The following is a 26832-nucleotide window of genomic DNA, read 5'->3' as shown; positions in this document are numbered from 1 at the left end:
ATCGCACTGCGAATTTAAATCTCTACACTTATCCCCTAAGTTGATATTTTCAAATCTCGCGCCAAAGCGGAAATGGGATCGGAATTCCTGCTGTCTGTCCAAAATGTTTGTTTAAGAGACTCTAGTCGAACTCGGGATGAAGCCAATTAACTAATATATTTATATATATTGTTTAAATAAGCTACATATTCTAAGCATTTATTTAAGTGGGTGTTGCTTGTCTCCGAAACAAAACATACGAATAATAATAAGAAAACTTGGTAAGAACTGTTTGTAAATATAAGTTATTATAAGCTGAATATTAAGCCTCGGATCTCTCTGTTTACAGTATATGGTAGCCGATATGCAGCATTTCATCTATAAAATAAATTCAACTTACTATTTAAGACGAGGTGTATCTTTAAAACCATTCCGGAGGAGAATTAAAATGCTAAGACTGCTTTACACGTGGTGGTGGTTTGAAATATCTAGATACGTGAATAGACACGTTGCCGGCGATAAACAAGAACCGATAAGAATCTTTTATCGATAAGATATGTGTGGTAGGAAAATTTCCAGATAGTAAACTAGAACCATTTGTCGATAAGATATCTTTCCACGTGGCGTGGGTAAACTAGAACCGAAACTAGAACTGTTTATCAATATATTTCCACATGGCGGGGGTAAACCAGAACCGATAACCGATATCACTCACGCTATTTCCAAACTTATCGATCGAAACTAGAAATCTTATCGGGCTTATCGATGTCTTCATTGAGTGTTATCGGTCATATCAAAGGTCTCCGGTTTATCATGTATAAAAACTCGTGCACGTGTTGATAAGATCATTTTACGGCTAACCAAGCTCTCTCCAGCAACCAAAGTACCACAGCAGCGGAATTCAGCAACAGGAAACTCTACGTTATAATGTAAGTACACTCTCTGGAGTTTTCTCTATATCCATTATTCGGAATTAATTATATATAGAGCATGATTATAGTTATTAAAATCATTTAAAGAGATGGATTTAATTTGGTTCACTAAATGCGTATTTTTTTTCTTTTTTCTATAATTAGGGACACCTCCAATATCTTCGAAATTTCATCTGCAAAGTCAGTCACGGTTACGCCTGACTGTAAAGTTAGACTAGGCTTAACGGACGGTTCAACCGGCATCACGTTGACAGAGACTGAATATTATCAACTCTACGGAATGCGGGAACAAGTAACCCACTATTTCCAGAATGATGATGCCACACCGTCGTCTTCGTCCTTTGATGGGTCGAACCTGAAACGTATCGAACTGAATATGTATCTGGATTGGAAAGTTCTCAACATTCGTGAGATGAAGGCAGGAAGTGGGTTAAACTATGGAACTCTCTACCCAACCAAAAACGGGTTCGCAATTGGAGCCGCCCTTTGGGGGAAACTTTTGGAGAAACATGATCAAGTGGTAACCTTTCTAAACGCGGCCAAGCGAGTGTCCTCGGAGGTGAACGAAATTGTTCATCAGCAACTGACAAAATATATTAAAGAGGCCTGCAACGGTTGTATCATTTCCCATGGATCCCAGCTACAACACGAGTGTGTAACTATGGACTGGGCTGAACGTGTGAATATTCACTACGAAAATGCTGTTAATAATTTGGATATTAATTTAATTACCCAGTTGTTTAATAATTCAACATTTTTAAGTTTGGATTTTTGTAAAAGAATAGCTACAATAGTAGTATGTAATTCAAAACTTGGTTTGTGAATAAAACTGGAAAAATATTTAAGTCTTATCATTTATAATGAATAAATAGGATAGTTCAAATTAGGCCTAATTAATTTCCCTTTAATTCTCCGCCATTAGGGTTTATAGTGAAATTTACCAATCTTAAAAACCCTGAACTTTGCAATATTCCAAAACATAAGCCTAAGTAAATATAGATTCCATAAAGGTCATTTACCAATCTTAAAATACCTCGAACTTTGCAACATCCAAAATTCTATTCCTATGTAAATGTAGATAAAAGTTTACTAAATAAAGGTCATTTACCAATCTTCAAGACCCTGAACTTTGTAGTAATGCAAATTCTATTTCTAAATACACATAAATAGAAAAGATGATACTATAAAGGTCATCATCACTTTGGTAAAACACAAACATATAGAAAAACAAACATGTGGAAAAAATAAACAAATTGGGGTCAATTTTATTAAAATCAACATCTAAAGTATTGATAAGCAAACATGTAAAGTGATAAGCACCGGGGAAAGCAAAATGGGCATAGTTTTATTTAAACAGTAAATGAAGATATACTAGATAAATAGTAATCGAAGATCACTGATAAGCGAGCGAGATATAGAGATCAAAGGTTTATTATAAATGACGACATACTAGATAAAAAACTAAACATGTTGGTTTCGGTTTTGGTGAACTCTACCCTTTGTGGACTTGATTAGAATAGTATAAATAGCCGGGAATTTTATACATCAATACCATTCCTCAGCTAACCCCTGACAGAATACCACCAGTCTCTGAGAGATTTCTCTAGATAGTAAGTTTTCAGTTTATTTTATTTAAAGTTAAACTATACCAGTCATAATGGTTATGTGCGATATTTGCGGCGCTAAATATGCTAAGAATTGTAGTCTTCTTAGACATAAACGCGAAAAGCATGAAAATATTAGTTTTCCATGCTCCGTCTGCCCGCAAACGTTTATTAGACGTGATATTCTAAATAATCACGTAGCTAGGAAGCATAGTAATATAGTCCCAAGTCGCCAGTCACGAGCCAAGCGTGAGGCTGAAGGTGTTAGCGATGTCTTAGTTAAAAGATCTAAGCCCGCTACATCCGAACCCTCCACGTCCACCGCCGAAACCCAACCAAGTCGCCAGTCACGAGCGAAACGTCAGGCTGAAGGTGTTAGCGATGTCTTAGTTAAACGATCTAAGCCCGCTACATCCGAATCCTCCACGTCCACCGCCGAAACCCAAGACGATCCCGAAAGTTCCATGCTCGCCTTGAGTGCCCAAGAAAATGCCGATATCCACGCTTTCATGGATGGGATTGATGAGCCTGACCACGACCTCACCCTGGAACCCCTGAGCACCCAAGAGAACGCCGATATCCATTCTTTCATGGACGGAGTTAATGGACCAGAACCCTCCCTGGAACCTCTGAGCACACAGGAGAACGCCAATCTCCACGCATTCATGGCGAATTTTGAGGAAGCGGAAGAGGCACAACGACCAGAGCCAATCATCGCCACACCGCCAAACAACCCCGTCCACGATACTTTGGAGGAATTACAAGTCTTGGGACATGCGATTTTTTGCGGACGGATAACACCATCAGCTATTGAAACGGACGTTGAAGGGTTAGTTAATCGCCACCGCGCATTAATCGAGAACTATCTTCAGAATAAGTTAAATCGTGATCACGGGATCAAGTGGTACATTTCAGTTCGCGCGCGCTATACTCGGGAATTAGCGAACGAGGCTCAAGAGGTCGAGTTTCTAGCTTATCATAATAGTCGGACTCAACAAACCATTTCCGGAGACATTATTCCTAAACAGTTAGATTCTTGCGTGACCGGTATAAAAAATCAAATTGATGAATTTCAAAACACTGGTAGTGGTTGGGTGTTAGACAAGATTTTATTTCTTCAAGTGAACATTATATCGTATTTACCGTTAGTTGGAGGAACTTTTATTGAACTACCCAAGAAACTCGCTCATAAAAGGGCTGTGATAAATGTTAAGAACAACGACAACCGTTGCTTTCTATGGTCTATACTAGCTCATCTTCACCCCGTAGCACCTAATGATAACCCATCGCGAGTGCAAAAATACGTCGAGTTTCAAGATGAGTTAAATTTAACCGGGGTAACGTTCCCATTTGAACTTAGTGTCGATAAAATGGAAAAGTTTGAGCGCAAAAACAATTTATCAATAAACGTGTTTTGTTACGAAAACGAGATCTTCCCGCGCTTCATTAGCACAAATCGGGTAGAAAAGCATCGTCAAATAGACCTCCTTCTCATAACGAAAGGCGAAACCAAACATTATTGCCTTATTCGGAGCTTAAGTAGACTTCTAAGTGATTTTACGAGATACAATCACACGTCGCACTATTGTCGGTACTGCCTACACCGATTTTCGGGTCCCGATTCCGAAACGCGAAGGGACGAACACGTCACGGACTGCAGTATACATGGACCCCAAAAAATCATCATGCCGACCAAGGATCCCGTCTTAGAATTTAAGAACTACGGATGGTGTGAAAAGGTAAGATATTCATTATTACTTTAATTGATTAGGTTTATAAATTGTGTCAATCGAGGTGGTTATTAAAATTTGCTAATTAATTTTCACAGTTGAAGTACGTAATATTCGCGGACTTCGAAGCGATTCTACCGAAAATCGCCACATGCATGCCCGATTCTACACTCTCCTCAACGACACGGTTAACAAGCCACATCGCTTGCGGCTTTAGCTACGTAGTCGTGGGACCTGATGGGAAACCGTCCAAGCCAGTCACGTACCGCGGGGAAGATGCTGCCTCGAAATTCCTTGAAAATCTCCTGGCTGAACAGGATGTTTTAACGGAAAAGCTGAAGGATATTGAGCCAATGAATCTATCACGAGCGGACGTTGCCAACTTCAATGCTGCCACATCTTGCTACGTTTGTGGCGACGCTTTTACGGTGAACAACTGTAAAGTTCGTGACCACGACCACTCAAGCGGAGCGTATCGAGGAGCCGCCCATAACACCTGTAACTTAAAGCTGAAAACGCCCAAATTCATCCCCGTTTTTCTGCATAATTTATCCCGGTACGACGCACATTTAATAATGGAAAAAATCGGATTAGTGAAGAACCAGGTCATCCAGTGTATCCCGTCAAACTCGGAAACGTACATCTCCTTCAGTTTGGGAAATTTGAGGTTTTTGGACACGGTACGGTTTATGCCAGCATCATTGGAAGAACTCGCCAAAAACCTGGCCAACGGTGGAATTGACAAGTTCACGTGCATGAAGGAGCTTTACACCCCCGAGGAAGTTCAGCTTCTGTTACGGAAGCAGGTTTACCCGTACAACTATATGGACAACGTCGCGAAATTCGCCGAAAGAAACCTTCCCGCTCAAGACGAATTTTACAACAGTTTGACTGACGAACACATCACCGCCGAAGACTACCAACACGCCCAAAACGTTTGGGATAAATTTAAAATCGAGAATCTTGGTAAGTTTCATTTTTGCTCATCTTTGTTAGGTTAGGTTAGGTTAGGTTTTAACGTATAATTTCTTCTATTAGGTGGTTATCACGATCTCTATGTACAGTCCGACGTTCTCCTGCTAGCGGATATCTTCCAAAACTTCAGGACAATGTGCCTGGAGTATTACAAATTAGATTGCGCGCATGCTTTTACGGGTCCCGGGTTCGCGTGGGAAAGCGCACTGTCTATGACAAAGGTGAAATTAGACCTTTTAACCGACCCCAACATGCACCTTTTTATAGAAAAGGGAATTAGAGGGGGAGTCTCCATGATTAGTCATCGATTAGCGCAGGCTAATAATAAGGACCTACCGGAAACGCACGACACTCAGAAACCCAGCAGCTACATTACATACCTTGGTAAGAATATTTTTAATATTTTCTGTCGTATAAATATTTATGCCTCGCTTATAAACTAACTTATGTTTCTATTCTCTCACTCCAGACTGCAACAATCTCTATGGCACAGTAATGTGCGATTTCCTCCCGATGGGTGATTTCAAATGGATTCAACCCTGCCTCGACTTCACCCAGGAGATAATCCTAAACCATCCCGATGACGACAATGTGGGATACATCCTCGAGGTGGACTTGGAGTATCCTCAACATTTACACGACGCCCACAACTGCTATCCTCTCGCACCCGAAAGACGGGTCATTACTACCGCTGAACTCTCCCCGTATTCAAAGGACCAATTACGGGAACTCGGATTGAAAGAAAAGGACAGCTCTCCCAAGCTGGTGCCATCCCTATACGCCAAGGAGAAATACGTGCTCCACTACCGAAACTTGAAGTACTACCTGGCGAAAGGACTTCTGATCAGTAAAATACATCGAATTCTAACCTTCAAACAAGGAGCGTGGTTGAAACCTTTCATAGACTTTAACACGGACAAGAGGAAGGCAGCGACTAACGAATTTGAAAAGTCCTTTTTTAAATTAATGAATAACAGCGTATATGGTATGTACTATTAACCTAACCTAACCTTACCTAACCTAGAATGACTTTAGAAATTAAATGTGCTATTCTTTTTTTTTTTCTCCCTCTCTCTACAGGTAAAACCATGGAGAACCTCAGGAGCAGGATCGATTTCACCCTGGTGAACACTCCCGAGCGTGCCATAAAGATGGCTAGTTCCCCGGCATTCGAACGTTTCACGCTATTCAAGAACGATTTAGTGGGAATTCATCGAGTGCAAAAGACGTTAACCCTCAATCGACCAATCTACACCGGATTCACCGTACTGGACCTATCCAAGTTGCTAATGTACGAGTTCCATTATGACGTCATCAGGAAGCAGTACGGAGACCGGGCCAAGTTATTGTTCACCGACACGGACTCCTTGACGTACCATATCGAGACTCCCGACCTATACCAGGACTTTGCCGAGAAGAGCGAAATGTATGATTTCTCCGGATACCCCAAAAACCACCGCCTCTTCAGTGACAGAAACAAGAAGGTCCTGGGGAAATTCAAGGACGAATTAGACGGCGTACCCATCTCGGACTTTTGCGGGCTTCGACCTAAAATGTATTCCATCATGTCCGCCAAAGGAGAGAAGAAGACGGCCAAGGGGATATGTCGCCGAGTCGTTAAAAAGAAACTACGCTTCATACAGTACAAGGAATGCCTTCTCAACCGTCAACTCACCATGGCGGAGATGAAACGTATAACCAGCAACAAGCACGAACTACACACCGTGAGACAGACGAAGTTATGCCTCAATCCCTGTGATGACAAGCGTTTTATCATTGACGGAATATCCACATATGCACACGGACACTACAAAATTTAACCGGGGGTGGTGGCCCTCCACGCGGCGCGGTTCCAGTACTTCCGGCGCGGTTCCAGTACGGCGCGAATCAACACGCGGCGCGCGCGATTTAAAATATTATTTATTTATTTATTTTTTATGTGAAAAATGAAAGTACAAATTTTAAAAATAAAATTTTATTGAAAACTTTTTATACATAAATTCCGATATCATCTTATCATTTAAACACTTATCTTTTCCAAATCTAGAGCATATATCTCTTATTTTAATACCCCTACACCTATATAGAGCGAAATATACACAAAAACCTCCGCAAGTCCTACTTTTATTGTCTTGAAGTTGTTTCGAATTAAAAGTTACAGTCACGCTATTTCTTTCAACGAAATTGTTAAACTTAAACATGTCAGGAGGGTTTCCGAAACTGTCAAAGAACTCTGTGTTCCGGTTTCGAGAAAAATAGATAATAGTCCAATGTTCTCCGTCGGTATTTGATAATCCAGTGTTTACAATATACAGAGAGGGAAAAGTCTTTACGGTTTTCGGTAAAGTATCTGCGGCGAAAACTCCGCGAAATAACCCCTTGGTGAATTTATCACTTCGCATAATTCTAGTTAATTGTCTAGTGTCCATATTTAGTTGTAATCGTAAATAACAGTCCTATTCTTATCAATTTCTACCAAATTCTGAAACTCAGAGTAATACAAAACCGTGACGGTCTGGGGCAAGTCTTTAGCGAATTTTAATTCCAGACGCAAGTTACCGTTTCTTATCAATTGAAATTGAGAGGACGAACTGCTGAGGTCGGGACTCAAATCAAAAGCAAATATACAATTTCCATTAGGGTATTCATCCCGCGAAATATAGTTCCCCTCGTCCAATAACCATTGAGAGGTTTGGGTAAAGAGATTGGTATAAGACCTAATATATTGACCGCCAGCAAAGTTCGGAGTGAGGGGTTTATGAGGGACGCTAGCCCCGTCCAGATACAAGGCAATATGATTTAAATCAAAATGTTTAAAATTAAAGGGGGACTTTTTGTATTCACCTAAATAAGCATTCTGGTCTACCAGAGCGAAAAGTACCCTTTTAGGTAGTTGACCCATGAATAAATTATCTCTAACACATATTTTTGTACCGCTATTAATAGAAAAGGAGTTACACTCTGTGCGAATAATGGGGTATTTCATAGTTGCCACTTCGAGGCATTTGGCGTGGGCTATAAGCACTTCCGAGGGCAATTTTACTTTACGTACATAGAGAGATGCCATCTCGTAAACCACTTTCCATTTAACCGCGCCTTCCGCGTGTATGCAAAATTCGTTTGGACTTTTAACAAACTTGAATTTAAGATCCGTCATATTTGGAATGTAACGTGATTGTTGACACAAATCCAAGTGTACAGTTCCGATCATATCGATCGTACCACTTTTAGCGAAAGCCGCCCTCGACTTAAAACCCTCGTTCTCGGCAAAGACGTCAAATTTACCGGCCGTGTCTTTGTAAAACAAAGAACTAGTAAGAAAACTAGTTTTGGCCGGTCCTCCAAATGTTACAGCCGTTTGAAACATGGCCTTGTAAGGGTAGTTTTGCGGTGACGGGGTCACGGATCTCTCCTGCATCGAAAGGTGTACTTCGCTGAATAGACTATGGTGAAACAGATTGACGGGTCCCACATTTTCCGCTGCCGCCGGTAATGTAGTTCCATCGGCGGGATTAACGATCCTAACTTGAAAATGCGTCAATGTCTTAGACATGTCCAAGTAAGCGTCGGTACTGCCGGCCACGGAGAACGTGATGGTGGAATTTTCGTTAATGTTAGAGATTGGGCTGTATTCGACCCATTCTCCACTCAAAATACTGGTATTGGTTAGAGGTACGTTGAAAAGTTCAACTTCCGAACTGACGGATCCATGCGAATCGGGGTGAATGTGCGCCATTATATTTTAGAAAAAATATCAGGCCGTTTAAAAGATGGTGCTTTCCGCTTCCTTCTCACGACTGAACTGACTAGGGGTTTGGTTTTGCGCTTCCTTTTATTACCACTTCCCGTCATTTTTCGAATTTCTTCCGCCGCGCTGAGGGCTACGTCTTTCGCAGCGACTTTACCGTGGGTCTTTACGGATGATCTTATAGGAATACCGCTAGCCACGTCACTCGCGACCTTTGCACCCGTATTTAAAAACTTTTTCCCAAGGAATATAGCCCCCTTTTTAATTAGTGGCATGGCTCGACGAAAAGCAGAGGCTATAAAATTCCCTAAACCGTAACCGACGTGTTGCGACGGAACACCCCTGTACACAGCTAAAGAACCACCTAACTGTGAGTGAAAGTGCTTATAGAAATCAACTCTTGATCCATGTCCAATCTGGTTCAGAAAATGGTGATCGTAATCCGATTGGGACATTTTCCTACTCGTGACGCGTTTCCTTTAACGCTCTAAATGCAAATGATACGTGAATCACCATCACTTTCTTATTTATAATGGCGTCCACATTCTACGAGGCCTAAAGTGTAAGGTCACGTGAAGTCTTCCTCGCTCGAAATGCACGGGAATACCGAGCTCGCTCATAATGTTAACCTCAATCGACTGGAAAGTGTTACTAGCAACGGGAAGGTAGTGCGGTCTGGGAAAGTCTTTATCTACCGTCTCACCATCATTACCCTGTATGCTCACGATTCTGAGCAAAGGTACGTGCACATCTCCAACCGGTCTACTTTCGACTATGTCCGAATAAACAAAGAGAGAATGGAGACCCGCGTCCAAGTCCACGGGGTACGCAGCTGTTCTAGAGTAAACAAAGGTCGAGGTTTTCGATGGGTCTTTTGAAAATCCCAGCATAACGGCGAGTTGTCCCGGTATAGTTAACATGTAATTATCTGCCACGGAAATTTCCACACGGCGTATACGTCGAATGTAACTGAAACTATACTTGGCATTCGAAGGGCTTTCGGACTCTATGATATCGTCATCATCGCCGACGTGGTTTTTAAGAATAGTCATATCCGAAACGTCATCCTCGTCGTAATTAAGTTGCTCTAGGAGATCCTCTATATTTCCATAATACCCTGCGGGTAATTCCACCATTCTAGAATAGGACAGATCCTTCCCAATACCGGTGAGCGTGGACGTGCACGTAACGTTCATGTTATTCCAAGTGTGTGGATATGAAATTTCCGCTAGGCCGACCTCATACTGTCCTTGTAATTTTACTGGTTCGGGGAGATAAGTCCTAAATTTACTTCTCGTATTATCGGGGAAATATCCCATCGACGAATCGGAAGGTAGAGTAACGTAAAAACTCATGCTATATCTATTTCCTGAACCCAACTATCGAAGGACGGTGGATAACCTTTCCAACGAACTAATCTCTCTAGTGTCCCGTCTGGTCTGCGACGTTTCCGCAGGATCTTTTCTATTTTAAACACGCTGGTACTTAGGTCTTTCCCAATTTTCTGTAGTTGTTCCTTGTAAAAAATTCCAGTAATGGGGTCGGAATTCAAGTCATGGATCTTATATACCGGCGGACTTCGAGGTAATCTCTCCGCTATTTTAAAGAGTTCTTCCGTCCATGTAGGTAAATATCCTTTCTCAAAGATATTCTTATGCTTGCTTATGCGAACCACATCGCCAACATCAAAGGGATACTTTAAAGGGGGTGAAAAGTTTACTCCCCCATAGAGGTTTTCCCAGACGCGTTTCGAGGTTTCCGTGGTGACTTCAATCGGTTTGCATTTTATGGACCGATGATAATTGTTGTTATAGGCCCACACCAAATCTTTTAGCACGTCAATATACTTTAAAGTGTTATTTTCCGTAAAGTAACGATACATACGACTCTTTAGAGTCCTATTGAACCTCTCGACTACCGTAGCTTTTTGCTCGGAATCAGGGGCGAAGAACTCTACCCCTCTTCTTTTTAATTCACGTTGAATGTCCTTGCAAATAAACTCATTTCCATGATCGCTTTGCACCCTCTTAGGTGTCCGACCAGACTCTAGAACCGCCTTAAATGCAGAAAGAATGGTTGGCCCTTTCTTGTCCTTGGTCGCTACCACAAAAGCGTACTTACTGAAAACGTCTATGCAACAGAGAAGGTACCGGAAACCCTTATTATGACGAGCTACGCTTTTCAAATCCGCCAAATCAATCTGCCACTGTTCGTCGACTCCATACACAATTGTTCTATTTCTTGGGAAATTTTTCCTAGCACTCTTGTGTAGAGTATACGTATCTTGAGTTTTCAGGAAATTTTCAACCTCTTTCAACGAAACATTTAAACCCTGCTCTTTAGCCGCTCTATATAAACCCTGCACGCTACCGTAGGAACCCGGGTCGGACACATTAGAATAAATCTCTTTTAAACTATCCATTAAAGGTGCAATTCAGGGAATTTTGATAATGCCAGAAGAGAAAATCACTAACTTCTATAATTATTATAATAAAAATTATTAATATAACGCTTAAGACTTTAGGATATTTAAAAAATGACTCGGGTAAACTAGTTAACAGGCTGAAAGCAGCCACCTGGCTATCACAACCTTCCATGGCTTAATACTTTAATCAAATGAAACAAAAATCATAAATGAAACATATTTTATTCAGTATGACAAAAATATTACAAACAAATCCAATCTCTGAAACCCTCACCATCCATTGACTCGGAAGCTAACTTAAATTCATCAAATTCCTTCTTTTCACGCTTTTCGGGAGGGCCCAAATCACTTTTTCTAAGTTTAATTAAAGTTCTGGGAACATTAGAGTTATATAAAAGTTCGTAAAACTGGTCAGAACCACAGACGGGGGTCTTTTTCCTCGATTTCACAGCGGTATACGCTAATAAGTCTACTATATTAGAACCGATTATTCTACGCTTCTCATAAATTAATTCACCGGCGTCCGTCCATTTTATATCGGATGCGAGTTCCATCCACTTGTACAGGTTTAAACAATCAGTCGCAGTATAGGCTGGAACCGATGATGCAATTTCGGCGGACCAGTTTCGCGTTTTACCCGGTTTAACCTTCTTGGTCTTTCTTTTCTTTTCTTTTTTATGTATTTGTCTTGATAAGACGTGATTATATCTACTGAGCTTTTCGGTATTGTTTAGTTTCGGATCGTCGATAATGGTCTTTAGTTTATCGTCCTTCTCCAACTCTAGCGTGGTATCAATTTTGAAATCGTTTTGAGCCTTATTCAGTCTTTGGTACGCGTCTTGCGAAATTAATAGCATTTTTTTCGCCATTTTCTACTTTATGGCTCGACTTATGGCAGCACCAGCGACCGAACTTATGATGGATAGAAGGGGGGTCAGCAGCAGGGGGAGAAATCCACCGTTTTGTATCAGTATCTTCTTTCTTTTAGAATGTGGAATATTATCGGCCACTCTCCGTATAGATCTACGATGTTTCTTCAAGCTCTTCTTCTCACTCACTGAGAGTGGTACGTTATTCCGAAGAACATTTATACAACATTCTGCTATGGCCTTTATCGCTTCCTTGTTGGCAAGCTTAATGGCGGCGTTCCTCTGGCACGCATTGCAACTATTAAGGTATTTCAAAAAGTCTAAATGCTTTCGCACTCTCTGTGACGGAGCCATGCCGCCAAACGGAACACCTTGACCAGGGTGCAATTATTTATGTTTCGGTGGAAGGTGCAAGCTCTGGGATGAGAGCACACGACAGTCGTCAGTCGGGGACAACCTTGATCTTCGGCGTTAAGAACTTCAGTTTTTAAGAGACGCGATAACACCGCCGCTTTCTCGATTCCCTTAGTTACAAAGGTGCTGGCTCGTCCACGGATTTCCTCGAGAATTTTGGGTAATTCACTAAAGTCGTGGTCACCCTCCTCAAAACGTAAGTCGCAAATGTTCCGAGTTAGCCAGGAACATTGCCTTTTATCGCTACGCGATAGATCAGCAAAGGGGCAAGGGGATTTGAAGATCCAAACCTCGTAGTCCTTGGTCTCCTCAAAGTATGTGGCCATTTCCTTAATAATCCATTCACCTTTAACTCGAAAGAAGTTAACCTCGATGAAGGCAGTCATTTTGGAACGAAAACTGCAGCTTGTTCTCCAGGCAATATTCCAGTACGTAGTCGATGATTGTCCGAGGTACTAGCTTTGAGGTCTACAAAAAGATAACCGAAACTTTCAGAGGTGGCCTGTTTAAACGCGTCTACCACGTATTTGCTATTGGTTGGGTATATCTGTTTCGCGAGATGGATAATGGCCGACTGGTCGCGTGGTGTTTTGAATATAACCAAGTAATGAGCGTTAAGGTTTAAAGTACGTATTTCTTTTCCGGGATAATATAGGTTCTGCATTAGAATTAAAACTGAGGTATTTCTATGATGTGAACCTCGTATAAAGAGGTTCGTCACATCCTTATTATTGGCAATTTCACATAATAGATCATCCAGTATAACGAAATTCCTCACACTGGCGTCTAAAATGCTAACATCTAATAAACCCTCATGAAATTCTACCATTGGTGAATGTGAGGATATAGTATTAAAAAGATTCGCCTGATATTCCGTGTAACACCAAATTATCCTTTCGGGTGATGGTAAAATACATATTTCACGATGTTTAATTAATTTAGCTACAAAAACACTCTTCCCACAACCAGTGACCCCGGCTACGAGCCCAGTAAATGGGTGTTGCAAAGTTAAATCCATCTCTTTAAATGATTTTAATAACTATAATCATGCTCTATATATAATTAATTCCGAATAATGGATATAGAGAAAACTCCAGAGAGTGTACTTACATTATAACGTAGAGTTTCCTGTTGCTGAATTCCGCTGCTGTGGTACTTTGGTTGCTGGAGAGAGCTTGGTTAGCCGTAAAATGATCTTATCAACACGTGCACGAGTTTTTATACATGATAAACCGGAGACCTTTGATATGACCGATAACACTCAATGAAGACATCGATAAGCCCGATAAGATTTCTAGTTTCGATCGATAAGTTTGGAAATAGCGTGAGTGATATCGGTTATCGGTTCTGGTTTACCCCCGCCATGTGGAAATATATTGATAAACAGTTCTAGTTTCGGTTCTAGTTTACCCACGCCACGTGGAAAGATATCTTATCGACAAATGGTTCTAGTTTACTATCTGGAAATTTTCCTACCACACATATCTTATCGATAAAAGATTCTTATCGGTTCTTGTTTATCGCCGGCAACGTGTCTATTCACGTATCTAGATATTTCAAACCACCACCACGTGTAAAGCAGTCTTAGCATTTTAATTCTCCTCCGGAATGGTTTTAAAGATACACCTCGTCTTAAATAGTAAGTTGAATTTATTTTATAGATGAAATGCTGCATATCGGCTACCATATACTGTAAACAGAGAGATCCGAGGCTTAATATTCAGCTTATAATAACTTATATTTACAAACAGTTCTTACCAAGTTTTCTTATTATTATTCGTATGTTTTGTTTCGGAGACAAGCAACACCCACTTAAATAAATGCTTAGAATATGTAGCTTATTTAAACAATATATATAAATATATTAGTTAATTGGCTTCATCCCGAGTTCGACTAGAGTCTCTTAAACAAACATTTTGGACAGACAGCAGGAATTCCGATCCCATTTCCGCTTTGGCGCGAGATTTGAAAATATCAACTTAGGGGATAAGTGTAGAGATTTAAATTCGCAGTGCGATAGGCTTAGAATAGGTTAGGTTTGGTTTGGTTTTATACCCGAGATTTAAATTACCCACGCAAAGGCTTAACAATTTCAAATTTCGTGTCAAAGTTTTGAAGTGTTTTGAATTTCCAGTTTTTCTTAAATATTTAAATAAATGTAATTAATATTAATTATTTTCTTCGACAATTATTTAAGTTAGCGTGCGTTGCACCCTGTTAAGTCAATAAAATTATTATTAATGGTATACATTAATTAATATTAAGGTTTGAATCAGAATGTATGCCGTCTGTCACCATTCCCAAAATATCTTAGTATATAAGACGTTCAGTTCCTAATATAATATAACTGTAGTATGACATCCTAATCTTTGCTTGCCTTATCAGCAAACTCAGGATTTTGAAAATCACAATGAACTTTGGTCTTGATTGAAGTCCGATAAGGCTTAACATTTTCAAATTTCCCGCCCAAATAAAAACAAAATGGCGCCGAGAAGAAACGATGACGTCAGAGCCCAAATAAAAACAAAATGGCGCCGAGAAGAAAATACCACCGAGAAGAAAAAATGGCGCCGAGAATGACGTCAGAGAAAAACAAGATGGCGCCGAGAAAAAAAATACCACAGAGAAAAAAAATGGCGTCGATACCATCGTGATACCGTTGATACCATCGATACCATTGAATACCATCGATACCATCGATACCATTGAATACCAAGTGAATTTGAACCGGTATTTTCTACCTACTGAAATTATAAGTTATGATTTTTATAACCAGATTGTTATCATAATTCAAGTGAGTCAAATTTAAACTTTTCAATTTTACGAAAGGAAAACGTTTGTGATAATTCTAATGAACAGATTTAACTTTTCAAAAAGTTGGAGATAAAATAATGTCTGTTATTTGACTTCCTTGTCGTCTTAAGACGGAACATATTGTACGTGGATCCAAAGACGTTATATATGTCTGAAAAAAAGGATTTTGAAGCTCTATCTTGCGTCTTTGAATACAGAATGTAACGTCTTAACTCTTTATAAAGAAAACCATATTCAATATGCAAAAATAATAATCTAAGCTTTGTCTACGAAGGGATTTCCACACTAAGCCTGTGGCTTGTTTACTGGTGGGTCCCTTTACATTGCATAACGAGGTGGTGGCTAGCCCCTATGCCACAGCTAACCTACAGCGCCCTATTAACTAACTATTACCGTTAACCTCTGCAAGTTTTGATGGAAAGGAGAATCCGAGTTAGACCGCAGAGGAAAACTCCTTTTACCAAGCGGGGAGAGAACTTGCAAACTTTACGTGGAAGGATTTGTTCCCAGATTTTCACCCGGTGCCACAGTCCGGGATCGAACCTTGGATCATCTTTCTGCGAGGGGAAAGCGCTAACCGCTACGCCACCCCACAAACTTACGTGTTCCATTTCATACTTTATATTGTGAATTAAAAGGTGCGATTGAAAAGTATTTTAAAAAAAGTAAAGGTTGGGTTTTTCATAAAATCATTGTTTTTTGCTAGATCTCTAATAAACCCTTAAACTACGTTTTGATTACGTTGCTGACGGGACGGCGAAAAATATGTAATTCCTATTTATCTCTGTCGCTATGACCCGCCTCTTCTTTCAAACCCCTCCTTCCTATGGTAGGGGGTCCGAGACTTTGACAGGTGCCCACATTACTCTGTTCTCCATTCCTACTTCTAAAATCAAATCTATCCCTGGTAGAAGCTAATAATCATTTCTCGAGTCGTTCTCGAACTAATTCTCAGTATACTAAGTCTCTAGCATTACATACGGTACCCAGTAGCGTCGCTAGGGTTTGAAATTTGGGGGGGGGGTGCTAAATCTGGACAAACTATTTGAAAGTTATTATAAGAACCTAATGTAAAAAGTTGCATAATGGGTTCACTGGAAAATGTGTAGACCTTTAAAACTATCTGTAAATTTGTGTCAACGTGAAATTATTCGTATTTTAAATATATACAACTTTTTATTGATAAAGACTGATACGGAACCGATTATGAAGGATTAGGATTTTCACTCGTCTTGGGTTTATTTTTAGTTTTGGTAATCTTTTAGTCCACAATATTGGGATTCCCTTCAAAGAACATGAAATATTTTACTTGTCTCCATCTGTACTTCAAAATTTTACTGTTTGATATTGAAAATTTTTTATATATTGCTACAGAATTTTAGGTTGCTAACAGCAATTTTTTGGCAGTGTTTACGGATTATTTTGGGAAGGGGCTAAGTTTGGAATTTGGGGACTATAGCCCCCCCCCCCCCAAAAAAAAGGCCTAGCGACGCCACTGACGGTACCAGTGTCATACTTATTTATCATAAAATTATGCTGTGACACAAGCTACGAAACAACCAACCTCCATTTGGTTGAATATGAATTATTCAAACTTAAGAAAAATAATAACAAAAACTTTTGCGTTTATTGAAATTGTTGTTATTATTTTACTTTTCAAAAATGAAAAAAACTTACCTTAAGCTGTTAGTGAGAAAAATTTTTTTTAGTGAGAATGTGTTTTGGACGTAATTATACATAAGCGTATGAGAAAATTCTCATGGTAGCAAAAGTAATATAAGAAACCTTCCGTAGGGAGGTTTCCTATATTCCTATGGTAGTTATTAATACAGAAGCGACCGTTTTTTTAAACAGGGTGGTAGGACCGATTTTAAGTCGAAAATGTTCTATGCCAGTTTACCCTTAGGACCCCTGTTAACAAGTTATGATAGGAATGTTTTAGATATGGCCTCTTTAATTAATTAGCACTATCTATCAATTTCATAAAATGCCCATAGAACCCAATCTACTTCGGTCCTAACAAACTTTTTCAGACACCAAATACTGAATCATTTTCTCGTTCAATTTTCTTCAGTATACCCTTTTTCTGATTGGACTCTATTAATTTGCATTTCGTCAATATTACATTGATTAGTTTCTTAATTTAACCATTATAAAATTAAGAGAGCGCCAATGAAATAGGACCGTTATTATTTCCGTAGCTTTTGAATATTTCTGTTTTAAAGAGTACGTTTTTGAAAAATTGAGAAAATTGACTAAATGCAAATAAACTACCACGCAGTTTTTTATCGTCATTCAACCACTTCAAAGAACAAGATGAATTCTACTTACATATTCTATGACTTACTTATCATTGTAAATTAAAACGAGCGTGTAAAAGTAATAAAATAATGGTTTTAACTAACAACAATTAATGTATATATCCATTAAAAATAAATTTCGACATGAGTTTATAATATGTTAGCTCCCTATAAGTTACTCAGGCTCCATAGGCGTAATGTATCCAGCGATTTCATCTCATTTCGCCCGCACGGGAAAAAAATCCGAATGTTGCGCTCTCTCTTGTCCGAAAAAAAAAATCCCGCTCGTACAGCTCCTCGACCTCGAGTCGTAGGCTGCTTTTTCACCAAGGGAGTGTTTTAGTCGTGAATGTTTATGTTTTAACAATTTAACATTAAATCATGGCGTTTGTGTCAGTACTGAGACAAAAAAATGCAGGAATTCAATGCAATTTGCCGATATTGATAAAGAATGCTAAAGATAAGAGTTGTTATTGTGACTTGAAACCAGAAAATTATACAACTGAGCTAAATCCAATCCACTGATCTCTTAACTGTTTTCTTAACCGAGGCTACTTAGCGAAATATTCGGCTGCTTAAATAGCTCCGATATCATTGGCTAGTTTCCACTACACGCGCTTCCGGGGAAAATCCGGAAAGAAGAGTAAACAAGATTTTCGTTCACGTGGCGGCCGCAGAGCAACGCATATAATTGGGAAGCCGGCGGCGCGGGAGAAAACGCTGGAGTATAAAAATGAATTGCCTGAGCTGAGTAACTTATAGGGAGCTAACATATTATTAACTCATGATTTCGACACGTCCGTTTTTGATATGTCTCTAGGGATAGATTTTATTTTAGAAGTAGGAATGGAGAACGGTTAGTATTTACTTCAGTCCGACTCATAGCTCAGTTTAGAGCTCCCCCTCCAACACGTAACGAAAGTTTTTAATTATCTTATTGGCTCACATAAACTACGTTTTGATGACGTTGCTGACGACGACAGCGAAAAATAGGCAATTCCTTTTTACCTCTGTCGCTGTGACCCGCCTCTTTTTTCATTTCCCCCGTCCCGAAGAAGTGGGTCCGGGACTTTGACGAGCGCCCAGATTACTCTGTTCTCCAATAAGATAATTTAAACTTTTCGTTACGTGTTGGAGGGAGGGGCTCTTTACTGGGCTATGAATCGGACTGAAGTAAATACTAACCGTTATCCATTCCCATTTCTAAAATTAAATCTATCTCTGGAAGTACGAAGTCATCAACTTTGTCATCGACAAAAGTTACAGAATATGTCATTGCCTCCGTTATATAAAGGCCCGTGAATGGTATATTTTTCAGTTCTCAAAACACACATTTTAGTTCGCCACTGTTCCCTGTAAGAGGCTACGCTATTCAGACTATTTTGGACCCGATTGAAGTCACTTTTAAAATTCGGCAAATTTGCCATACCTGTTAAGGCGCGCTTATTCCAAATTAAGCGGGAATCTGCTGAGCTACATCCTAAATCTCTCCTAAAATAAGAACCATGCACGGGCTACGATGCTTAGAGGAGACAGTGGAACAACTTACACCCATACAATATTAAATTAGAATATTAGTGTGCAGAAAGGTCTTGTCAATCATTGTCGTTAATATTATGTTAAACGCAAATACTTACGCCCACCGTCCGTTGTCTCTGAGAAAGGAAAATGTATTTGTGGTAATTAGACATAAGTTTATGACCAATAGCACAAGAAGCGATACCTAGTTTATTATAGGGAGAAGGTATAAGATGCCTAAGTATTCGCGCGCCATAGTCCCAGTCCCCCTTTCAAAATACAAGGGGGGACGTAAAAGGAGGCCGAGAAGATATTTCGCCTCTCCTCAGTCGGAAAACACGTAATTTTCGTCATTCGCGTCGCGCTAACGTTAGTTTTCAAGAACCAATGAGATGCTGGTTGTAATTTAGAGGCGGGGGTTAACTCCAGACCTACGTGTCGACTGAAAATAAAACTAGAAATGTGGCGAATTTATACCTTCTCCCTAGCAAACTAGATATCGCTTCTTGATGAAACTCAACGGGAATAATTCCTTCTATTCTCCATCTAGTTCAGTTCTGAGAGTTGTGACGGACAGCTTGCCCTTGTCACGGGCTACTAAACTAGCAGCTCTAGCTTTGGGTACACAATCGGTTCGTCTCTTCAAACAAACGGGCTCCTATGTAAGTAAGGGTGGGAACTCTTAAAACTTACCGCAGCGCTATCTACCCTAATATAGTTTTTAATCCGTGAACTTTTACTCGGTCTTTGCTACAATTTGTTGTGAGGGCTGGCGTGCTTAAATGTTTACATTATACCCAAAAGTTAACTAGTGTTACGGGTTCAAGGTTATAATTCAACTTCATAATTGCAACGGATGAACATATATATTTTCAATATTAGTCATAATTATGTTCCCTGAGTTAGTAGCCCGTGCCCTGATGCCCCCAATCGATCTTGCGTGTACTTACCCGTTATATTGAATACTTTTAATTGTGAATTAAAGGTGCGGTTGAAAAGTATTAAAAAATTAAAAGTTAGAATTTTTATACTATCATAGTGTTTTGCTTGATCTCTAATAAACCAAATTGTTATCATAGTTCAAGCAATTCAATTTTACGAAAAGAAAATATTTTCGGTAATTCTAATGAACCGAAGAGAAAAACACTTACCTACTCCACTCAATACTTTATATTGTGAATAAAAAGATGCGGTTGAAAAGTATTTAAAAAATTTAAAAGTTAGGGTTTTCATAAAATCATTGTTTCTTGATAGATCTCTAATAAACCGCAGATAGTTATCAGAATTCAAATAAGATAAATTTAGACATTTTATTCTACGAAATAACTAGTTCGAAAACCAAAATAAACCACTCGGAATCAAGACGAGAGCGATCTACACAATTAAGAGGATTTTCTCTAATAATTAAATATATTTAACCAGAGAGAATTTTAATAGCGAGTGGAAGCTCTTGCCCTTGAAATACAATGTAGCTCAAACAAGTAGGCTGCGACCCTAAAACTGGCCAGGTAAATTTCCGGTCAATCGACTCTCCTCTACATTTTAAAGTTTGCCCTCAATCCCTGTTGGTTGTACAATCTTGGATGAAGAATAGTTACACTTGGATATATCACTCGTAGTATAACGTGTGCTTCTGGCCGCGGTCGCGGAAATGTTTATTTTTTGGTTTCCGTTTGTTACGTCGTCTGCTCTGATTCCGTTTGAATTTGAAAAATAAACGGCGGTTAGGGTTAAGATCGTTTTCAGTGGCTTTTGTTTATGCGGTGATTTATGATTATGGAAGTTTTAAAGATGAACTATTATTCTTCTAATTATTATAGTAGGTGACTTTATACTTTAAATATAATTACCTTCTATAATAAAAGAAACCAGTAAAGTTGATGTTTAAATAGCCCTAGGCCTTGGCTAAACTAAACACGTGTTTCTTGTTTGTTACGGGAGTTTCAAGATTTTCACACTACGCGGCGCGAAGGTCGCGTAAGCCATTTGTGGTCCAAAAATTTCTCGACTGATATATCCAAGTGTAACTATTCTTCATCCAAGGTACAATTACCCAATAAGGATTCGCGATTTCGAGTGCGACTGGCGCCATTTGGAGTTATTTTAAATCAGACGTTTCCCTTTCCCTAAAAAGGTAGTGCACATCTCCCCTCGACCCTCCCGCAACATTCTAGACCCACCTTAGATGGAGGGGCCACAAAAAACTATACCGAAAATAGACCTGGCCAGTTTTGTTGATCACTCGATTTTTGAGCTACATCATATTCCTCAGTTTCCACTCCCTATGATAAATTCTCTCTGATATAACTGATATCAGAAGTGAGATGAGACCAGAAGTACAGTACTGAGCTAACCAAATTCTTCACTCGGCGAAAGTAAATTTTCTTGATAACACACCAACGGTTGGCTCTCTGGTGGCGGTTTCAGAATTTCCCCTCCAAAACGTGAGACGCTCGCGGTGGTAGACGACCGAACTATATTCAAGGAGCCGCGTCCGTGTTCCGCGGCTTTAGGTTGAGGGGAAGGGGGTAGGAAATGTTTTTTTAACTCGACCAATTTTTTTCTCTCTAGTTTTAGCGCGTGGAAAGCGGCATAAAATTCTCAAATTTGTTCACTAGTGCCAGGATCTATTATCAATGCTAGAGTCCTTCACTTCTAGTCTCATCTCACTTCTGCTGATATTAATAATTTTATTCGTCAGTCATTTACCTTAATTCTAGCTCAGTCGTTCAAAGAAACGTTATTCCCAAAATTATTTTAAACATAGCTATTGTTAACGTTTGACTTCTAGCTAACCCTTGTATCACCATTCTCGTACATTTTGGGTATATAACGCGATTCATTCACAGCAAAAGATAAGAAAAAGCTGCAATTGCTTGAGCCTTTAGTGGAAGCCCTGCCATTGGTTGGCTAAACGTTTCTAGTAACCCTAGCAGATCGCCGCCTACATCTTAATCCTAGCAATGATACTTGAGTAGAAACAAGAAGTGATATCTAGTTTATTAGGGAGAAGGTATAAATTCGCCACATTTCTAGCTTTATCTTCAGCCCAAGCGTAGGTCCGAAGTTAATACCCGCCTCTAAATTACAACCAGCATCTCATAGGTTCTTGAAAAGTCACGTCAGCGCGACGCGAATGACGAAAATTACACATTTTCCGACTGAGGAGAGGCGAAATAGCCCGGCCTCCTTTTACGTCCCCCCTTGTATTTTGAAAGGGGGAACGGGACTATGGCGCGCGTATACTTAGGCATTTTGCACCTTCTCCCTAATAAACTAGATATCACTTCTTGGTAGAAACTAATAATCATTTCTCGCGTCGTTCTCGAACTAGTTCTCAGTATACTAAGTCTCTAGCATTACAAAGTATACGGTACCAGTGTCATACTTATTTAACCTAAAATTATGCTGTGACACAAGCTACGAAACAATCAACCACCTCTTGGTTGAATATGAACTATTCAAACTTAAGAAAAATAATAACAAAAACTTTTGCACTTGTTGAAGTTGTTGTTATTAATGTTTTACTTCTCAAAAAATGCAACACTTACGTTCGGAAACTGTAAGAAAAAATAAGCATTTTGGATGTTATTATACATAAGGGTATGGCAAACTTCGCATGGTGGTTAATAATATAGCTAAAACCGTCTTTTTTAAACAGGGTGGCAAGACCGATAATAGGTCGAAAATGTTCTATGACATTTCATCCATAGGACCACTGTTAACAAGTTATGATAGGAGTGTTTAAGGGATGGTCCCTTAATTAATTAGCACCAGGGATAGATTTAATTTAAATGTAGGAATGGAGAACGGTTAGTATTAATTTCAGTCCGACTCATAGCCCAGTATAGAGCCCCTCCCTCCAACACAACGAAAATTTTAAATTATCTTATTCGCTCACTTAAACTACGTTTTGATGACGTTGCTGACGCGGACGGCGAAAAATACGTAATTCCTTTTCACCTCTGTCGCTATGACCCGCCTCTTCTTTCATACGAATACGTCACGTGGAAGGGGGTTCGGGACTTTGACGCGCGCTGATATTACTCTGTTCTCCATTCCTACTTCTAAAATTAAATGTATTCCTGTTAGCATTATCTATAAATTTCCTAAAATTGGCCATAGAACCCACTCTACTTCGATCCTAACATCCTTTTGACCCACGAAATACTGAATAATTTTCTCGTTCCACTTCCTTCTGTGAACCCTTTTTCTGATTGGACACTTTTAATTTGCATTTCGTTAATATTACATTGATTGGTTTCTTAATTTAACCATTATGAAATTAAAAGAGCGCCAATGAAATAGGAACCGTTAGCATTTCCATAGCTTTTGAATATTTCTGGGTTGAAGAGTAGTTTCATTTTTAACTGAGGAAATTAACTATATGCAAATAAACGACCAAGCAGTTTTTCTCGTCATTTTACTACTTCAAAGAACAAGATGAATTCCACTTACCTATTTTTCGAAGTACTTTTCATTGTTAATTAAAATGTTTGTAAAATGAAATAAAATTAATGTTTAAAACTAATATACCTTGCAACAATATTTGTGTCTATTAAAAATTCATTTGTTAGTAAAAAGGCAGGGCGTTACGCTATTGGTCGGAGGTCTTTCTTTAAAATTATCATTAAAATCTAAACCTAAATTGAATTTTAAAATCATTCGGAAGAATTTCCTGAATGTTTCACTATGCAGACTGGTTTTGTAATTAGTAGAAAAATTGATAAAAAATCACTTGATTTTCTGCTTCACCCTCCCTTTAAAGCGCGCTTAATTCAAATTAAGCTAGAATATTCTGATCTACATTAAAAGTTAGGCTATTATATTCAACCTGGATCTTCTAAATTTGAACCATGTACTGGCCTCGTTGCTTAGAGGAGGCAGTGGAACAATTTACCCCTTATACAATGTTAAGTTATAATGATAGTGTGCAGAAAAGTGTTGCCAGTAATTTGTGAGTGCAATTCAACCGCTCTCTACAACAAACTGAAATTCTGAAAAGCTTGTAGTTCTTTTCGATTCAATTCATTCAGTTCCTAACCTGAGATGGTCTCACAAACTACTGGCAACAATGAAAGTGTAGTTAAATTTATGAAATGTTCGGGGAACTTTCTCCAGCCCGCCCCCTTGTTGCACACTATCTATAGAACAAACTTTCAAACTTCTTGAGGTTGTTGTTAATATACATTGTTTCAGGTAAACGTAAACACTTACCCCCACAGTTTTTTAAATCTAAGAAAGAAAAATATATTTGTGGCAATTAGACATAAGCTTACGAGCAATAGCACAAGGCCATAATATCACTCAAGGGGAATAATTCCTGTAGTTCAGTTTTGAGAGTTTTGACTTAAAGCTTCACCTGTCGATCTTGCCCTTTCTAAATACTGAGCCCCAATCAAGATTGCGAGTCGCAGCTTTTTCAATGTACCTTCTCAGCTAATGGGTATGGAGTAAATATACTCTTCTCGGGCCTGGGGAGATGACGTTTTGAAAGTAACTAGTTATACCGGTTCGTTTCTTATAGTAACTCTTAAAAAAGGCTTAATCCATATCAAACAATAACGAATCGGATTTAGCTTTCGGCTCTTCTCGGCAGTGCCTAGTTGGCCCCGACAAAAATGGTAATGGGAGAAAAGCTTGAGGGTTCACAAAAATGCATTTGGCTTTGTCTTGGGCTGTAAAAGTCTTATAGGCATTCGAGATGAGACTTTGAACTGAGAAATTCTGACAAACCATATTGTCAGCACAAGTATAGCTAGACGTACCCATGGAGTTGTATTATTGCCTTGTGTAAAAGCTACTCATTATGTTTCTAATAGGTCTGCTATAAATAAAAGGGTGAGTTCTTTGGTTCAAATTGAGAGGGAAAGTGAGAGATCTTGGAGTCTACAACATTAAGATATCGAGACATCTCCCAAACACTGGCCTTTAAGACAAGGAAATAGCTACACATGTGAAGTAATTAGCTTCCTTTTAAAAAGCGTACGACGGCTTCTACCCGCTGGATAAAGTTTGAATAACGATAAAAGAGTGAAGGCTGTTTTGTCTTACCAAGAAGCGATATCTAATTTACTAGGGAGAAGGTATAAATTCACCACATTTCCAGCTTTATCTCCAGTCCAAACGTAGGCCCGGAGTTAATCACCGCCGCTAAATTACAACCAGCATCTCATTGGTTACGTATTTTCCGACGGAGGACAGGCGAAATAGCCCAACCACCTTTTACGTCCCCCCTTGTATTTTGAAAGGAGGACTGGGACTATGGCGCGCCAATACTTAGTCATCTTAAATCTTCTCCCTAGTAAATTATTTATCGCTTAACCCAACATGTGTGACTGTTTTGCTGTTTTAGGGGCCTAAATATTGTTCTTTAGACACTTTCCACTCAGTTTCAATGTGAGACCAAACTATTTAATTTACGGCGGTCTTCAAATATCATGCAGTTTCATTCGCGTTTTAAACATGCAAACACTTACCTGTTACAGTGATTTCTTTTAATTGTGAATCAAAAGGCGCGGTTGAAAAGTTTTTAAAACAAAGTTAGGATTTCTATAAAATATTTTTTTTTTGCTAGATCTCTAATGAACCACATTGTTATCATAGTTCAAGTGAGTCAAATTTAGACATTTCAATTTTACTAAAGATATTAATTCAAAAACGTACCTGTTCCATTCGATACTTTTTATTGTGAAGTAAAAGATGCGATTGAAAAGTATTTAAAAAATTGAAGGTTAGGGCTTTCATAAAATCATTTTTTTTTTGCTAGATCTCTAATGAACAAGATTGTTATCATAATTCAAATGAGACAAATTTAAACATTTCATTCTGAGAAATGACAAGTTGGGATACCAAAATAAACGTCGCGGAGTCAAAACGAGGGCTATCTATCCAATTAAGAGGATTTTCTCAAATAATTAAGTAAATATAACTCTTATTAATTATTTTTTATTCGTCAGTGATTTACCTTAATTCTAGTTTAGTAATTTTAAAAAAAATTATACCTAAAATCATTTTAAACATAGCAATTGTTATGAGAAATGACCGCAACTATTGACATGGAAAAAATTTTGACATAGAAGAAAGTTCTCAATAGAGCTTGGCATTATCTATCCATTATCCACGTCATTTTATCTTTATCCATAATCGAAAATTATTCACAGAACTTGCATGTTAAATTGTGTTATATCCACAACTTTGTTTATAAATAATCGATTAACCACTATTTTGTGGAAAATGGATTGAGAACGCCGAGCTCTAGTTCCATACCCGTCCTCGACTACTTTGTATTTTTTGATTGGAGTGGCTTATCATTTCAAGACTCGCGCTGGCCATTTATCGGCCTTCTTCTCTCTTATTTTGGGCTTTAAAGTGATTGCAAAGTAAATAATATAACCAAATGAGTCAAAAAGTTGCTTAGTCTGAAAAGGCCGTTTGACTCGGTGAGGCGAATTTTTGTTTTTCCGTACTTGTTAATTTTGTCACCTTTAGCTAAAAAGTAGGGGTGTGCGAATACCACTTTTT

General features: G+C 38.9%; 3 protein-coding genes and 1 long non-coding RNA gene across 5 annotated transcripts; 2 read left to right on the top strand and 2 right to left on the bottom strand.

The window, feature by feature from the left end:
• The first annotated feature begins 1895 nt into the window (after positions 1-1895).
• On the top strand, positions 1896-7220 carry LOC149616642 (uncharacterized). Its single transcript, XM_089857296.1, has 5 exons — positions 1896-4254; positions 4344-5211; positions 5284-5604; positions 5690-6205; positions 6301-7220. The coding sequence occupies exons 1-5, from the start codon at positions 2569-2571 to the stop codon at positions 7038-7040; spliced, it is 4131 nt and encodes a 1376-aa protein (XP_089713422.1). The 5' UTR covers positions 1896-2568; the 3' UTR covers positions 7041-7220.
• Positions 7221-7651: 431 nt separating this feature from the next.
• LOC149616641 (uncharacterized protein F54H12.2-like) lies at positions 7652-8956 on the bottom strand. The gene has a single exon (XM_089856191.1). It carries the CDS (start codon positions 8954-8956, stop codon positions 7652-7654), a length of 1305 nt encoding a protein of 434 aa, XP_089712317.1.
• A 1363-nt stretch (positions 8957-10319) lies between these two features.
• Positions 10320-11390, bottom strand: LOC149616640 (uncharacterized). The gene has a single exon (XM_089856190.1). The coding sequence runs from the start codon at positions 11388-11390 to the stop codon at positions 10320-10322; it is 1071 nt and encodes a 356-aa protein (XP_089712316.1).
• Positions 11391-15371: 3981 nt separating this feature from the next.
• Positions 15372-16437, top strand: LOC149616639 (uncharacterized). Of its 2 annotated transcripts, none has more exons than XR_016376056.1 (5): positions 15372-15470; positions 15536-15690; positions 15765-15798; positions 15900-16128; positions 16197-16437. It is a non-coding gene; the product is annotated as an uncharacterized LOC149616639 (long non-coding RNA). The 2 variants fall into 2 exon arrangements; XR_016376057.1 differs by having other exon boundaries at positions 15393-15470; positions 15554-15690.
• The last annotated feature ends 10395 nt before the right edge of the window (positions 16438-26832 follow it).

The sequence above is a fragment of the Phalangium opilio genome, unplaced genomic scaffold (assembly GCF_054372755.1).
Source record: "Phalangium opilio isolate 3A_F unplaced genomic scaffold, DU_Popi_V2 ptg000217l_1, whole genome shotgun sequence".
NCBI classification, from domain to species: domain Eukaryota; kingdom Metazoa; phylum Arthropoda; class Arachnida; order Opiliones; family Phalangiidae; genus Phalangium; species Phalangium opilio.
Note: the sequence above shows the minus strand (reverse complement) of the source record. Positions and strands in the feature narration are given on the sequence as shown.